This window comes from Scyliorhinus torazame, chromosome 8, assembly GCF_047496885.1.
Source record: "Scyliorhinus torazame isolate Kashiwa2021f chromosome 8, sScyTor2.1, whole genome shotgun sequence".
Classification (NCBI taxonomy): domain Eukaryota; kingdom Metazoa; phylum Chordata; class Chondrichthyes; order Carcharhiniformes; family Scyliorhinidae; genus Scyliorhinus; species Scyliorhinus torazame.
Genome location: NC_092714.1, coordinates 157,682,056 through 157,698,957, shown reverse-complemented (window position 1 = coordinate 157,698,957; position 16,902 = coordinate 157,682,056). Strand labels below are relative to the sequence as shown.

Genomic DNA, 16,902 nt, shown 5'->3' with positions numbered 1-16,902 from the left:
CATGGTAGGCTTATGCAGAAAGTAAGGAGGCATGGGATAGTGGGAAATTTGGCCAGTTGGATAACGAACTGGCTAACCGATAGAAGTCAGAGAGTGGTGGTGGATGGCAAATATTCAGCCTGGATCCCAGTTACCAGTGGCGTACCGCAGGGATCTGTTCTGGGTCCTCTGCTGTTTGTGATTTTCATTAATGACTTGGATGAGGGAGTTGAAGGGTGGGTCAGTAAATTTGCAGACGATACGAAGATTGGTGGAGTTGTGGATAGTAAGGAGGGCTGTTGTCGGCTGCAAAGAGACATAGATAGGATGCAGAGCTGGGCTGAGAAGTGGCAGATGGAGTTTAACCCTGAAAAGTGTGAGGTTGTCCATTTTGGAAGGACAAATATGAATGCGGAATACAGGGTTAACGGTAGAGTTCTTGGCAATGTGGAGGGGCAGAGAGATCATGGGGTCTATGTTCATACATCTTTGAAAGTTGCCACTCAAGTGGATAGAGCTGTGAAGAAGGCCTATGGTGTGCTCGCGTTCATTAACAGAGGGATTGAATTTAAGAGCCGTGAGGTGATGATGCAGCTGTACAAAACTTTGGTAAGGCCACATTTGGAGTACTGTGTACAGTTCTGGTCGCCTCATTTTAGGAAGGATGTGGAAGCTTTGGAAAAGGTGCAAAGAAGATTTACCAGGATGTTGCCTGGAATGGAGAGTAGGACTTACGAGGAAAGGTTGAGGGTGCTAGGCCTTTTCTCATTAGAACGGAGAAGGATGAGGGGCGACTTGATAGAGGTTTATAAGATGATCAGGGGAATAGATAAGAGTAGACAGTCAGAGACTTTTTCCCCGGGTGGAACAAACCATTACAAGGGGACATAAATTTAAGGTGAAAGGTGGAAGATTTAGGAGGGATATCAGAGGTAGGTTCTTTACCCAGAGAGTAGTGGGGGCATGGAATGCACTGCCTGTGGAAGTAGTTGAGTCGGAAACATTAGGGACCTTCAAGCAGCTATTGGATAGGTACATGGATTACAGTAAAATGATAGTGTAGATTTATTTGTTCTCAAAGGCAGCACGGTAGCATTGTGGATAGCACAATTGCTTCACAGCTCCAGGGTTCCAGGTTCGATTCCGGCTTGGGTCACTGTCTGTGCGGAGTCTGCACGTCCTCCCCGTGTCTGCGTGGGTTTCCTCCGGGTGCTCCGGTTTCCTCCCACAGTCCAAAGATGTGCGGGTTAGGTGAATTGGCCATGATAAATTGCCCTTAATGTCCAAATTGCCCTTGGTGTTGGGTGGAAGTGTTGACTTTGGGTAGGGTGCTCTTTCCAAGAGCCGGTGCAGACTCAAAGGGCCGAATGGCCTCCTTCTGCACTGTAAATTCAATGAAATCTATGATTAATCTAGGACAAAGGTTCGGCACAACATCGTGGGCCGAAGGGCCTGTTCTGTGCTGTATTTTTCTATGTTCTATGTTCTATGGATAATGCCATACAATGGCCCACAGGAGGAGCCAACAAGGGCAACAGCATAGCACAGATACAAATACAAGGGCAACAGCAAAGATACAAATACAATGGTGGACTATTGGCATAATACATTCACCACAAGGCCTCCACGTGGATTCTTCTTTCTTCCATCTCCAGGTAGATCGGGTTGCTAAGTGGGCCTCTCCGGGTTGGGTCGCTGGGCGGGTCTCTCTGTACCACCACCAAAGCATCCACATCCTTCCTATAATGATGCGACCAGAACCGGACACAATATTCCAAGTGTGGTCGAACTAGGGTTTTATAAAGCTACAGCAAAACCTCGTGGCTCTTCAACTCAATCCCCCTGTTAATGAAAGCCAACACACCATAGGCCTTCTTACCAACCCTATCAACCTGGGTGGCAACTTTGAGGGATCTATGTACATGGACCCCAAGATCCCTCTGTTCCTCCACACTTCCAAGAATCCTGCCTTTAACCCTGTATTCAGCATTCAAATTCAACCTTCCAAAATGAATCACTTCACATTTATCAAGGTTGAACTCCTTCTGCCACTTGTCAGCCCAGCTCTGCATCCTGTCCATGACCTGTTGTAACCTGCAACAACCCTCAACACTATCGACAACTCCCCCAAGCTTTGTGTCATCGGCATACCTACTAACCCACCCTTCCACTTCCTCATCCAAGTCATTTATAAAAACCACAAAGAGCAGAGGTCCCAGAACAGATCCTTGCGGGGCACCACTGGTCACCGACCTCCAGGCGGAATACTTTCCATCCACTACCACTCGCTGTCTTCGGCCTGCCAATTCTGTATCCAGACGGCCAAATTTCCCTGTATCCCATGCCCCCTAACTTTCTGAATGAGCCTACCATGGGGAAACTTATCAAATGCCTTACTGAAATCCATATACACCATATCCACTGCCCGACCTTCATCAATGTGTCTCGTCACATCCTCAAAGAATTCAATGAGGCTTGTGAGGCATGACCTGCCCCTCACAAAGCCATGCTGACTATCTTTAATCAAACTATGTCTTTCTAAATAATCAGAAATCCTATCTCTCAGAATTCTTTTGACTATTTTGCTCACCACAGACGGAAGATTGATGGGTCTGTAATTCCCAGGGATTTCCCGATTCCCTTTCTTGAACAGGGGAACAACATTTGCCTCCCTCCAATCATCCGGTACTACTCCAGTGGAGAGTGAGGACGCAAAGACCATCGCCAACGACGCAGCAATCTCCTCCCTCGCTTCCCATTGTAACCTTGGATATATCAAGCCCAGGGGACTTATCTATCCTGATGCTTTTCAAAATGTCCAGCACATCCTCCTTCTTAATATCAACCTGTTTGAGGCTATTAACCTGGTTCACACTGTTATCATGAGCAACAAGGTCCCTCTCTCTAGTGAATACTTAAGCAAAATATTCATTTAGGGCTTCCCCCATCTCCTCAGACTTCAGGCTATTATCCCTGATCGGCCCTACTCTCACTCTGATCATCCTCTTATTTCTCACATAAGTGGAGAACGCCTTGGGGTTTTCCCTAATCCTTCCCACCAGGGCTTTTACATGCCCCCTTCAGCTCTCCTCAGTCCATTTTTGAGTTCCTTCCTGGCTACCTTGTAACCCTCTAGAGCCAAGTCAGATCCTTGCTTTCTCAACCTTACGTAAGCTTCCTCCTTCCTCTTGACTAGAAGCTCCATTTCTCTTGTCATCCAAGGCTCCTTCACCTTACCATTCCTTCCTCGTCTCAGTGGGACAAAACTATTCAGCACTCGCATCAAGTGCTCCTTAAACAACCCCCACATTACTGTTGTGCATTTCCCCAAGAACAATTGTTCCCACTTTATGCTTCTCAGCTCCTGTCTAATAGCAGTATAATTTCCGCTCCCCCAATTAAATACCCTCCCGTACTGTCTGTTCTTATCCCTCTCCATGACTATGGTAAAGGTCAAGGAGTAGTGGTCACTGTCACCGAAACGCTCTCCCACCGAGACATCTGACACCTGGCCTGGTTCGTTGCCGAGCACCAAGTCCAATATGGCCTCTCCCCTAGTCGGCCTATCTACATATTGAGTCAGGAATCCTTCCTGTACACACCTGACAAAATCTGCTCCATCCAAATCATTTGCACTAAGGAGATTCCAGTCAATATGAGGAAAGTTGAAGTCACCCATGACAACAACTCTGTTACTTCTGCACTTTTCCAAGATCTGCCGCCCAATCTGTTCCTCTGTCTCTCTGCTGCTATTGGGGGGTCTGTAGAAAACTCCCAATAAAGTGACTGTTCCTTTCTTGATTCTGACTTCCACACAAACTGACTCAGTTGACAAACCCTCCTCAACTACCTCCTTTTCTGCAGCTGTGGTGCACTCTCTAATTAACAGTGCCACGCCCCCTTCTCTTTTACATCACTCCCTATTCTTCTGAAGCATCTAAACCCCGGAACATCTAACAACCATTCCTGCCCCTGTGAAATCCATGTCTCCGTAATGGCCACAACATCATAATTCCAAGTACTGATCCATGCTCTAAGTTCATCTCCCTTATTCCTGACACTCCTTGCATTGAAACAGACACACTTTAACCCATTCCACTGAGTGCAACTTTGCCCCATCAACTGTCTATCCTTCCTCACAGACTCGCTGCATACTATTTCTGCCTGTTCAACAGCTACCCTATCCTCTGATCCATAGCTCTGGTTCCCATCCCCCTGCCAAACTAGTTTAAACCCTCCCGAAGAGCTCGAGCAAACCTCCCACCCAGGATATTGGTGCCCCTCCAGTTTAGGTGCAATCCGTCCTTCATCTACAGGTCCCACCTTCCCCAGAAGGTATCCCAATGAACCACATATCTGAAGTCTTCCCTCCTGCACCAGCCCTGTAGCCATGTGTTCAGCTGCCCTCGTTCTCTGTTTCTTGCCTCACTTGCATGTGGCACCGGTAGCAATCCTGAGATCACTACTCTGCTTGTCCTGCTCTTTAGCTTCCAACCTAACTCCCTAAAATCACATTTTAGATCCTCATCCCTTTTCTTAGCTATGTCGTTGGTGCCTACGTGCACCACAACTTCTATTTGCCCCCCTCCCCCTTAAGAATCCTGTAGACACGATCCGAGACATCCCTGGCCCTGGCACCTGGGAGGCACCATACCTTCCGGGAGTCTCGCTCGCGACCACAGAATCTCCTATCGATTCCCCTAACCATTGAGTCTCCTATCACTATTGTTTTTCTATTCTCCCCCCTTCCCTTCTGAGCCACAGAGCCAGGCTCAGTGCCAGAGACCTGGCCGCTAGGGCCTTCCCCCGGTAGGTCATCCACCCCACCCAACAGCATCCAAAATGGTATAATTGTTTTGAAGGGGAACGGCCACGAGGCACTGTCTGCCCGTTCGCTTTCCTTCCCCTGACTGTAACCCAGCTACTCTTGTCCTGTACCTTGGGAGTGGCTACCTCCCTGTAACTCCCTCTCTATTACCCCCTCTGCCTCCCGGGTGATCCGAAGTTCATCCAGCTTCAGCTCCCTAACACGGTCTTTGAGGAGCTGGAGTTGGGTGCACTTCCCGCAGGTATAGTCAGCGGGGACACCGGTGGTATCCCTCACCACCCACATCCTACAGGAGGAGCATGCCTCCATCCTCTCTTACCTTACAGAATGTAGCTGCCCTGTGAACCAACTGGATCTCCGCCGTCCGACTCTGCTCCCAGTCAGCTGCACTCTCTATAAACCCCCGGCTCCCTTCACGCGGTTTGAGGAAATGTAGGAAATGAAATGAAAGGAGCACCTTGCTCCCTCCTCGCCGAACTCTCACTATAGCACTCAAATGCACCAAACTCAGCACTCAGTGCAAACCTCCCTATCTTTGTCTCCAAGTCGTTTTTAGAAACGCCAATGACTGACCTCGTGGTTTGTGTGGGCGGGGAAGGCCCCACGGGTACAGCGGACTTTTCTGAAACCCGGGGGGGGGGGGGGGGGGGGGGGGGGGGGGGGGACACATTGCCAAATTTTTGAAATTATGATTGGGTGGCAAATATTGCGATGAGGAAATGAGCTGTGGAGGAGAGGTCAGTGGGAGCAGGTGGAACCTGCATCGTGTAGCGGAACAAGCTGGAGGGCTTTTGTTGGCGTCTTTGCCGTTCTCAGCAGCCAGGTACTCCGTGAGCCCAGTGTTGAATTTTTTGATAGATATGAAGACCAGAACTGTTCACATGCTCCAAATAAGATCTAACCAATGTTCTCCACCTGCCACAGTAATCCTAACTGTGGTGACATCCCAGCCCAACTCTTGCAATGCTCATTACCTGCTGCCTGTGTTCCATCTCACAACGTCTCTGAATAGTTCAATCGTACACACACACTTCAAGCCGGCACACTGAGCCTCAGTTAGTGGTCGTGTTAATGATGAACTGATTCCAGATGTAATTCAGTCTAGGTCATTAATTGTGAGAGGTGGATTTAAACCAAACTTACCAGAGGTACAGTAACTGAGGCCTCCATCGTCCCAGCTTCATAAAGAGCCTGTTGAAGAAGGTTGTTTGCCAGCGTACGTGAAAAGGGGCGATGCTGACCCCATGGTTTGCCAGCCATTCCTCATACCGAACCTTCAGGCTAGGCGATGACTGCACAATCACAGGAAGATCAGGGTCAGTATCACTCCAAACAAACCAAAACCGCAAATATCTCCCATTATCATTCACGGTGAAGAGGTGGAGAAGAAGACTGGGGAAGAGAGGGGGGGGGGAAGAAGACTGGGGACGAGGGGGGGGGGGGGAGAAGAAGACTGGGGAGGAGGGGCGACAGAAGACTGGGGAGGAGGGGGGGGGGGAGAAGAAGACTGGGGAGGAGGGGGGAAAGAAGACTGGGGAGGAGGGGGGGAGAAGAATACTGGCGAGGAGGGAAGAAACAAGACTGGGGAGGAGAAGAAGGCTGGGGAGGAGGGGGGAGAAGAAGACTGGGGAGGAGGGGGGAGAAGAAGATTGGGGAGGAGGGGGGAAATGAGACTGGGGAGGAGGGGGGGAAAGAAGACTGGGGAGGGGGGGAAAGAAGACTGGGGAGGAGGGTGGAAGAAGTATTGGGAGGAGAGGGGAGAAGAAGAATGGGGAGGAGAGGGGGAAGAAGACTGGTGAGGAGGGGGGAAGAAGACTGGGGAGGAGGGGGGGAGAAGATGACTGGGGAGGAGGGGGGAAAAGAAGACTGGGGAGGAGGGGGGGGGAAGAAGACTGGGGAGGAGGGGGGGAAGAAGACTGGGGAGGAGGGGGGAAGAAGACTGGGGAGGAGGGTGGGAAGAAGACTGGGGAGGAGGGGGGGGGGAAGAAGACTGGGGAGGAGGGGGGGGAAGAAGACTGGGGAGGAGGGGGGGAGAGGATGATTGGGAGGAGGGGGGAGAAGATTTGGGAGGAGGGGGGAAAGAAGACTGGGGAGGAGGGGGGAGAAGAAGACTGGGAGGAGGGGGAGAAGAAGACTGGCGGGGGGGGGAAGAAGAAGATTGGGGAGGAGGGGGGGAAGAAGAAGATTGGGGAGGAAGGGGGGAAGAAGACTGCGGAGGAAGGGGAAGAAGAAGACTGGGGAGGAGGGGGGAAGAAGACTGGGGAGGAGGGGGGAAGAAGACTGGGGAGGAGGGGGGAAGAAGACTGCGGAGGAGGGGGGGAGAAGAAGACTGGGGAGGAGGGGGGAGAAGAAGACTGGGGAGGAGGGAGGAGAAGAAGACTGGGGAGGAGGGGGGAAGAAGACTGGGGAGGAGGGGGGAAGAAGACTGGGGAGGAGGGGGGAAGAAGACTGGGGAGGAGGGGGGGAAGAAGACTGGGGAGGAGGGGGGAAGAAGACTGGGGAGGCGGGGGGAAGAAGACTGGGGAGGAGGGGGGAAGAAGACTGGGGAGGAGGGGGGAAGAAGACTGGGGAGGAGGGGGAAGAAGACTGGGGAGGAGGGGGAAGAAGACTGGGGAGGAGGGGGGAAGAAGACTGGGGAGGAGGGGGGCAGAAGACTGGGGAGGAGGGGGGCAGAAGACTGGGGAGGAGGGGGGAAGAAGACTGGGGAGGAGGGGGGAAGAAGACTGGGGAGGAGGGGGAAGAAGGCTGGGGAGGAGGGGGGAAGAAGGCTGGGGAGAAGGCGGGGGAGAAGAAGATTGGGGAGGAGGGGGGGAAGAAGACTGCGGAGGAGGGGGGGAAGAAGAAGACTGGGGAGGAGGGGGGAGAAGAAGACTGGGGAGGAGGTGGGTAAGAAGACTGGGGAGGAGGGGGGAAGAAGACTGGGGAGGAGAAGAAGACTGGGGAGGAGGGGGGGAGAAGAAGACTGGGGAGAGGGGGGAAGAGGACTGGGGAGGAGGGGAGAAGAAGACTGGGGAGGAGGGGGGAGAAGAAGACTGAGGAGGAGGAGGAAGAAGACTGGGGAGGAGGGGGAAGAAGACTGGGGAGGAGAGGGGAATAAGACTGGGGAGGAGGGGGCGGGAAGAAGACTGGGGAGGGGGAAGAAGAATGGGGAGGAGGGGGGAAGAAGACTGGGGAGGAGGGGGAAAGAATGGGGAGGAGGGGGACGAAGACTGGGGAGGAGGGGGGAGAAGAAGACTGGGGAGGAGGGGGGAAGAAGACTGTGGAGGAGGGGGGAAGAAGAAGACTGGGGAGGAGGGGGAAAAGAAGACTGGGGAGGAGGGGGGGAGAAGAAGACTGGGGTGGAGGGGGGAGAAGAAGACTGGGGAGGAAGGGGGAAGAAGACTGTGGAGGAGGGGGAAGAAGACTGGGGAGGAGGGGGGAAGAAGACTGGGGAGGAGGGGGGAAGAAGACTGGGGAGGAGGGGGGAAGAATGGGGAGGAGGGGGGAAGAAGACTGGGGAGGAGGGGGGAAGAAGACTGGGGAAGAGGGGGGAAGAAGACTGGGGAGGAGGGGGGGAAGAAGACTGGGGAGGAGGGGGGAGAAGACTGGGGAGAGGGGGGAAGAGGACTGGGGAGGAGGGGTGGAAGAAGACTGGGGAGGAGGGGGGAGAAAAAGACTGGGGAGGAGGGGGGAGAAGAAGACTGGGGAGGAGGGGGAGAAGAAGACTGGGGAGGAGAGGGGAATAAGACTGGGGAGGAGGGGGCGGGAAGAAGACTGGGGAGGGGGAAGAAGAATGGGGGGAGGGGGAAGAAGAATGGGGAGGAGGGGGGAAGAAGACTGGGGACGAGGGGGGGGGGAGAAGAAGACTGGGGAGGAGGGGCGACAGAAGACTGGGGAGGAGGGGGGGGGAGAAGAAGACTGGGGAGGAGGGGGGAAAGAAGACTGGGGAGGAGGGGGGGAGAAGAATACTGGCGAGGAGGGAAGAAACAAGACTGGGGAGGAGAAGAAGGCTGGGGAGGAGGGGGGAGAAGAAGACTGGGGAGGAGGGGGGAGAAGAAGATTGGGGAGGAGGGGGGAAATGAGACTGGGGAGGAGGGGGGGAAAGAAGACTGGGGAGGGGGGGAAAGAAGACTGGGGAGGAGGGTGGAAGAAGTATTGGGAGGAGAGGGGAGAAGAAGAATGGGGAGGAGAGGGGGAAGAAGACTGGTGAGGAGGGGGGAAGAAGACTGGGGAGGAGGGGGGGAGAAGATGACTGGGGAGGAGGGGGGAAAAGAAGACTGGGGAGGAGGGGGGGAAGAAGACTGGGGAGGAGGGGGGGAAGAAGACTGGGGAGGAGGGGGGGAAGAAGACTGGGGAGGAGGGTGGGAAGAAGACTGGGGAGGAGGGGGGGGGAAGAAGACTGGGGAGGAGGGGGGGGAAGAAGACTGGGGAGGAGGGGGGGAGAGGATGATTGGGAGGAGGGGGGAGAAGATTGGGGAGGAGGGGGGAAAGAAGACTGGGGAGGAGGGGGGAGAAGAAGACTGGGAGGAGGGGGAGAAGAAGACTGGCGGGGAGGGGGGAAGAAGAAGATTGGGGAGGAGGGGGGGAAGAAGAAGATTGGGGAGGAGGGGGGGAAGAAGACTGCGGAGGAAGGGGAAGAAGAAGACTGGGGAGGAGGGGGGAAGAAGACTGGGGAGGAGGGGGGAAGAAGACTGGGGAGGAGGGAGGGAAGAAGACTGCGGAGGAGGGGGGAAGAAGAAGACTGGGGAGGAGGGGGGAGAAGAAGACTGGGGAGGAGGGAGGAGAAGAAGACTGGGGAGGAGGGGGGAAGAAGACTGGGGAGGAGGGGGGAAGAGGACTGGGGAGGAGGGGGGAAGAAGACTGGGGAGGAGGGGGGGAAGAAGACTGGGGAGGAGGGGGGAAGAAGACTGGGGAGGCGGGGGGAAGAAGACTGGGGAGGAGGGGGGAAGAAGACTGGGGAGGAGGGGGGAAGAAGACTGGGGAGGAGGGGGAAGAAGACTGGGGAGGAGGGGGAAGAAGACTGGGGAGGAGGGGGGAAGAAGACTGGGGAGGAGGGGGGCAGAAGACTGGGGAGGAGGGGGGCAGAAGACTGGGGAGGAGGGGGGCAGAAGACTGGGGAGGAGGGGGGAAGAAGACTGGGGAGGAGGGGGGAAGAAGACTGGGGAGGAGGGGGAAGAAGGCTGGGGAGGAGGGGGGAAGAAGGCTGGGGAGAAGGCGGGGGAGAAGAAGATTGGGGAGGAGGGGGGGAAGAAGACTGCGGAGGAGGGGGGGAAGAAGAAGACTGGGGAGGAGGGGGGAGAAGAAGACTGGGGAGGAGGTGGGTAAGAAGACTGGGGAGGAGGGGGGAAGAAGACTGGGGAGGAGAAGAAGACTGGGGAGGAGGGGGGAGAAGAAGACTGGGGAGAGGGGGGAAGAGGACTGGGGAGGAGGGGAGAAGAAGACTGGGGAGGAGGGGGGAGAAGAAGACTGGGGAGGAGGAGGAAGAAGACTGGGGAGGAGGGGGAAGAAGACTGGGGAGGAGAGGGGAATAAGACTGGGGAGGAGGGGGCGGGAAGAAGACTGGGGAGGGGGAAGAAGAATGGGGAGGAGGGGGGAAGAAGACTGGGGAGGAGGGGGAAAGAATGGGGAGGAGGGGGACGAAGACTGGGGAGGAGGGGGGAGAAGAAGACTGGGGAGGAGGGGGGAAGAAGACTGTGGAGGAGGGGGGAAGAAGAAGACTGGGGAGGAGGGGGAAAAGAAGACTGGGGAGGAGGGGGGGAGAAGAAGACTGGGGTGGAGGGGGGAGAAGAAGACTGGGGAGGAAGGGGGAAGAAGACTGTGGAGGAGGGGGAAGAAGACTGGGGAGGAGGGGGGAAGAAGACTGGGGAGGAGGGGGGAAGAAGACTGGGGAGGAGGGGGGAAGAATGGGGAGGAGGGGGGAAGAAGACTGGGGAGGAGGGGGGAAGAAGACTGGGGAAGAGGGGGGAAGAAGACTGGGGAGGAGGGGGGGAAGAAGACTGGGGAGGAGGGGGGAGAAGACTGGGGAGAGGGGGGAAGAGGACTGGGGAGGAGGGGTGGAAGAAGACTGGGGAGGAGGGGGGAGAAAAAGACTGGGGAGGAGGGGGGAGAAGAAGACTGGGGAGGAGGGGGAGAAGAAGACTGGGGAGGAGAGGGGAATAAGACTGGGGAGGAGGGGGCGGGAAGAAGACTGGGGAGGGGGAAGAAGAATGGGGGGAGGGGGAAGAAGAATGGGGAGGAGGGGGGAAGAAGACTGGGGAGGAGGGGAAGAAGACTGGGGAGGAGGGGAAAGAAGACTGGGGAGGAGGGGGCAAGATGACTGGGGAGGAGGGGGGAAGAAGACTGGGGAGGAGGGGGCAAGAAGACTGGGGAGGAGGGGGAAGAAGACTGGGGAGGAGGGGGAAGAAGACTGGGGAGGAGGGGGAAGAAGACTGGGGAGGAGGGGGGAAGAAGACTGGGGAGGGGGGGGAGTAGAATGGGGAGGAGGGGGGAAGAAGACTGGGGAGGAGAGGGGAGGAAGAAGACTGGGGAGGAGGGAGGAAGAAGACTGGGGAGGAGGGAGGAAGAAGACTGGGGAGGAGGGAGGAAGAAGACTGGGGAGGGGGGAAGAAGACTGGGGAGAAGGGGAGAAGAATGGGGAGGAGGGGGGAGAAAAAGATTGGGGAGGTGTGGGGAGAAGACTAGGGAGGAGAGGGGGTGAGGAGAGGGGGGGAAGAAGACTGGGCAGGAGGGGGCAAGACTGGGGAGGTGGGGGGGAAGAAGACTGCGGAGAAAGCGGGGAAGAAGACTGCGGAGAAGGGGGAAGAAGACTGCGGAGAAGGGGGAAGAAGACAGCGGAGAAGGGGGGAAGAAGACTGCGGAGAAGGTGGGGAAGAACACTGCGGAGAAGGTGGGGAAGAACACTGCGGAGAAGGTGGGGAAGAACACTGCGGAGAAGGTGGGGAAGAAGACTGCAGAGGAAGGGGGAAGACTGGGGAGGAGGGGGCGGGAAGAAGACTGGGGAGGATGGGGGAGAAGAAGACTGGGCAGGAGGAGTGGAAGAAGACTGGGGAGGAGGGGGGAGAAGAAGACTGGGGAGGATGGGAGGAGAAGACTGAGGAGGAGGGGGGAAAAAGACTGGGGAGGAGGGGGAGAAGAAGACTGGCGAGGAGAGGGGAAGAAGACTGGGGAGGAGGGGGAAGAAGACTGGGGAGGAGGGGGGAAAGAAGACTGGGGAGGAGGGGGGAAAGAAGACTGGGGAGGAGGGGGGAAAGAAGACTGGGGAGGAGGGGGGAAGAAGCCTGCGGAGGAGGGGGGCAGAAGAAGACTGGGGAGGAGGGGGGAGAAGAAGACTGGGGAGGAGGGTGGAGAAGAAGACTGGGGAGGAGGGGGGAGAAGAAGACTGGGGAGGAGGGGGGAGAAGAAGACTGGGGAGGAGGGGGGGAAGAAGACTGCGAAGGAGGGGGGAAGAAGAAGACTGGGGAGGAGGGGGGAAGAAGAAGTCTGGGGAGGAGGGGGGAGAAGAAGACTGGGGAGGAGGGGGGAGAAGACTGGGGAGGAGGGGGGAAGAAGACTGGGGAGGAGGGGGGAAGAAGACTGGGGAGGAGGGGGGAAGAAGACTGGGGAGGAGGGGGGAAGAAGACTGGGGAGGAGGGGGGAAGAAGACTGGGGAGGAGGGGGGAAGAAGACTGGGGAGGAGGGGGGAAGAAGACTGGGGAGGAGGGGGGAAGAAGACTGGGGAGGAGGGGGGAAGAAGACTGGGGAGGAGGGGGGAAGACGACTGGGGAGGAGGGGGAAAGGAGACTGGGGAGGAGGGGGGAAGAAGACTGGGGAGGAGGGGGGGAAGAAGACTGGGGAGGAGGGGGGAAGAAGACTGGGGAGGAGGGGGGAAGAAGACTGGAGAGGAGGGGTGGAAGGAGACTGGGGAGGAGGGGTGGAAGAAGACTGGGGAGGAGGGGTGGAAGAAGACTGGGAAGGAGGGGTGGAAGAAGACTGGGAAGGAGGGGGGAGAAGAAGACTGGGGAGGATGGGGGAGAAGGAGACTGGGGAGGAGGGGGGAAGAGGACTGGGGAGGAGGGGTGGAAGAAGACTGGGGAGGAGGGGTGGAAGAAGACTGGGGAGGAGGGGTGGAAGAAGACTGGGGAGGAGGGGGGGAGAAAAAGACTGGGGAGGAGGGGGGAGAAAAAGACTGGGGAGGAGGGGTGGAAGAAGACTGGGGAGGAGGGGGGGAGAAAAAGACTGGGGAGGAGGGGGGGAGAAAAAGACTGGGGAGGAGGGGGGAGAAGAAGACTGGGGAGGTGGGGGGGAGAAGACTGGGGAGGAGGGGGGAAGAAGACTGGGAAGGAGGGGTGGAAGAAGACTGGGGAGGAGGGGGGAGAAGAAGACTGGGGAGGTGGGGGGGAGAAGACTGGGGAGGAGGGGGGAAGAAGACTGGGGAGGAGAGGGGAATAAGACTGGGGAGGAGGGGGCGGGAAGAAGACTGGGGAGGAGGGGAAAGAAGACTGGGGAGGAGGGGAAGAAGACTGGGGCGGAGAGGGGGGAAGAAGACTGGGGAGGAGGGAGGAAGAAGTCTGGGGAGGAGGGGGTAGGAGAAGACTAGGGAGGAGAGGGGAGGAGAGGGGGGTGAGGAGCGGGGGGGAAGAAGACTGTGCAGGAGGGGGGAAGACTGGGCAGGAGGGGGGAAGACTGGGGAGGTGGGGGGAAGACTGGGGAGGTGGGTGGGAAGAAGACTGCGGAGAAAGCGGGGAAGAAGACTGCGGAGAAGGCGGGAAGAAGACTGCGGTGAAGGGGGGAAGAAGACTGCGGAGAAGGTGGGGAAGAAGACTGTGGAGAAGGTGGGGAAGAACACTGCGGAGAAGGTGGGGAAGAACACTGCGGAGGAAGGGGGAAGGCTGGGGAGGAGGGGGGGGAAGACTGCTGGGGAGGAGGAGGAAGACTGGGTAGGAGTGGGGGGGAAGAGACTGGGGAGGAGTGGGGGGGGGAAGAGACTGGGGAGGAGGGGGGAGACTGGCGAGGAGGGGGGAGACTGGCGAGGTGGGGGGAGACTGGCGAGGAGGGGGGAGACTGGCGAGGAGGGGGGAGACTGGCGAAGAGGGGGGAGACTGGCGAGGAGGGGGAGACTGGCGAGGAGGGGGGAGACTGGCGAGGAGGGGGGAGACTGGCGAGGAGGGGGGAGACTGGCGAGGAGGGGGGAGACTGGCGAGGAGGGGGGAGACTGGCGAGGAGGGGGGAGACTGGCGAGGAGGGGGGAGACTGGCGAGGAGGGGGGAGACTGGCGAGGAGGGGGGAGACTGGCGAGGAGGGGGGGGGAGACTGGGGAGGAGGGGGGAGACTGGGGAGGAGGGGAGTGACTGGGGAGGAGGGGGGGAAGACTGGGGAGGAGGGGGGACGTCTGCGGTGGAGGGGGAAGACTGGGGAGGAGGGGGAGACTGGTAGGGAGGGGGAGGCTGGGGAGGAGGGGGAGACTGGGGAGGAGGGGGAGACTGGGGGGGGAGACTGGGGAGGAGGGGGGAGACTGGGGAGGAGGAGGGAGACTGGGGGGGAGACTGGGGAGGGGGGGAGACTGGGGAGGAGGGGGGTGACTGGGGGGAGACTGGGGAGGAGGGGGGAGACTGGGGAGGAGGGGGAGACTGGGGAGGAGGGGGAGACTGGGGAGGAGGGGGAGACTGGGGAGGAGGGGGAGACTGGGGAGGAGGGGTAAAGAAGACTGGGGAGGAGGGGGGAAGAAGACTGGGGGGGGAAGTAGAATGGGGAGGAGGGGGTAAGAAAACTGGGGCGGAGAGGGGGGAAGAAGACTGGGGAGGAGGGAGGAAGAAGTCTGGGGAGGAGGGGGTAGGAGAAGACTAGGGAGGAGAGGGGGGTGAGGAGAGGGGGGGAAGAAGACTGGGCAGGAGGGGGGAAGACTGGGCAGGAGGGGGGAAGACTGGAGAGGTGGGGGGGAAGACTGGGGAGGTGGGGGGGAAGAAGACTGCGGAGAAAGCGGGGAAGAAGACTGCGGAGAAGGGGGGAAGAAGACTGCGGTGAAGGGGGGAAGAAGACTGCGGAGAAGGTGGGGAAGAAGACTGTGGAGAAGGTGGGGAAGAACACTGCGGAGAAGGTGGGGAAGAACACTGCGGAGAAGGTGGGGAAGAACACTGCGGAGGAAGGGGGATGGCTGGGGAGGAGGGGGGGAAGACTGTTGGGGAGGAGGAGGAAGACTGGGTAAGAGTGGGGGGGGAAGAGACTGGGGAGGAGTGGGGGGGGAAGAGACTGGGGAGGAGGGGGGAGACTGGCGAGGAGGGGGGAGACTGGCGAGGTGGGGGGAGACTGGCGAGGAGGGGGGAGACTGGCGAAGAGGGGGGAGACTGGCGAGGAGGGGGGAGACTGGCGAGGAGGGGGGAGACTGGCGAGGAGGGGGAAGACTGGCGAGGAGGGGGGAGACTGGCGAGGAGGGGGGAGACTGGCGAGGAGGGGGGAGACTGGCGAGGAGGGGGGAGACTGGCGAGGAGGGGGGAGACTGGCGAGGAGGGGAGTGACTGGGGAGGAGGGGGGGAAGACTGGGGAGGAGGGGGGACGTCTGCGGTGGAGGGGGAAGACTGGGAGGAGGGGGAGACTGGTAGGGAGGGGGAGGCTGGGGAGGAGGGGGAGACTGGGGAGGAGGGGGAGACTGGGGGGGGAGACTGGGGAGGAGGGGGGAGACTGGGGAGGAGGAGGGAGACTGGGGGGGAGACTGGGGAGGGGGGGGAGACTGGGGAGGAGGGGGGTGACTGGGGGGAGACTGGGGAGGAGGGGGGAGACTGGGGAGGAGGGGGAGACTGGGGAGGAGGGGGAGACTGGGGAGGAGGGGGAGACTGGGGAGGAGGGGGAGACTGGGGAGGAGGGGTAAAGAAGACTGGGGAGGAGGGGGGAAGAAGACTGGGGGGGGAAGTAGAATGGGGAGGAGGGGGTAAGAAAACTGGGGCGGAGAGGGGGGAAGAAGACTGGGGAGGAGGGAGGAAGAAGTCTGGGGAGGAGGGGGTAGGAGAAGACTAGGGAGGAGAGGGGGGTGAGGAGAGGGGGGGAAGAAGACTGGGCAGGAGGGGGGAAGACTGGGCAGGAGGGGGGAAGACTGGAGAGGTGGGGGGGAAGACTGGGGAGGTGGGGGGGAAGAAGACTGCGTAGAAAGCGGGGAAGAAGACTGCGGAGAAGGGGGGAAGAAGACTGCGGAGAAGGGGGGAAGAAGACTGCGGAGAAGGTGGGGAAGAAGACTGTGGAGAAGGTGGGGAAGAACACTGCGGAGAAGGTGGGGAAGAACACTGCGGAGAAGGTGGGGAAGAACACTGCGGAGGAAGGGGGATGGCTGGGGAGGAGGGGGGGAAGACTGTTCGGGAGGAGGAGGAAGACTGGGTAGGAGTGGGGGGGGAAGAGACTGGGGAGGAGTGGGGGGGGAAGAGACTGGGGAGGAGGGGGGAGACTGGCGAGGAGGGGGGAGACTGGCGAGGTGGGGGGAGACTGGCGAGGAGGGGGGAGACTGGCGAGGAGGGGGGAGACTGGCGAAGAGGGGGGAGACTGGCGAGGAGGGGGGAGACTGGCGAGGAGGGGGGAGACTGGCGAGGAGGGGGAAGACTGGCGAGGAGGGGGGAGACTGGCGAGGAGGGGGGAGACTGGCGAGGAGGGGGGAGACTGGCGAGGAGGGGGGAGACTGGCGAGGAGGGGGGAGACTGGCGAGGAGGGGGGAGACTGGCGAGGAGGGGGGGAGACTGGCGAGGAGGGGGGAGACTGGCGAGGAGGGGGGAGACTGGCGAGGAGGGGGGAGACTGGCGAGGAGGGGGGAGACTGGCGAGGAGGGGGGAGACTGGCGAGGAGGGGGGAGACTGGCGAGGAGGGGGGAGACTGGCGAGGAGGGGGGAGACTGGCGAGGAGGGGGGAGACTGGCGAGGAGGGGGGAGACTGGCGAGGAGGGGGGAGACTGGCGAGGAGGGGGGAGACTGGCGAGGAGGGGGGGGAGACTGGGTAGGAGGGGGGGAGACTGGGGAGGAGGGGAGTGACTGGGGAGGAGGGGGGAAGACTGGGGAGGAGGGGGGACGTCTGCGGTGGAGGGGGAAGACTGGGGAGGAGGGGGAGACTGGTAGGGAGGGGAGGCTGGGGAGGAGGGGGAGACTGGGGAGGAGGGGGAGACTGGG

At 59.1% G+C, this 16,902-nt stretch overlaps 1 protein-coding gene across 1 annotated transcript in view; it reads right to left on the bottom strand.

Moving 5' to 3' along the window:
• Nucleotides 1–16,902, bottom strand: part of mbtps2 (membrane-bound transcription factor peptidase, site 2) — a 194,774-nt gene that overhangs the window by 125,551 nt on the left and 52,321 nt on the right. The window contains exon 2 of the mRNA XM_072514446.1: nucleotides 5,951–6,099. Within this exon, the coding sequence (XP_072370547.1) occupies nucleotides 5,951–6,099 (149 nt within the window). The remainder of the gene's footprint in view (nucleotides 1–5,950; nucleotides 6,100–16,902) is intronic.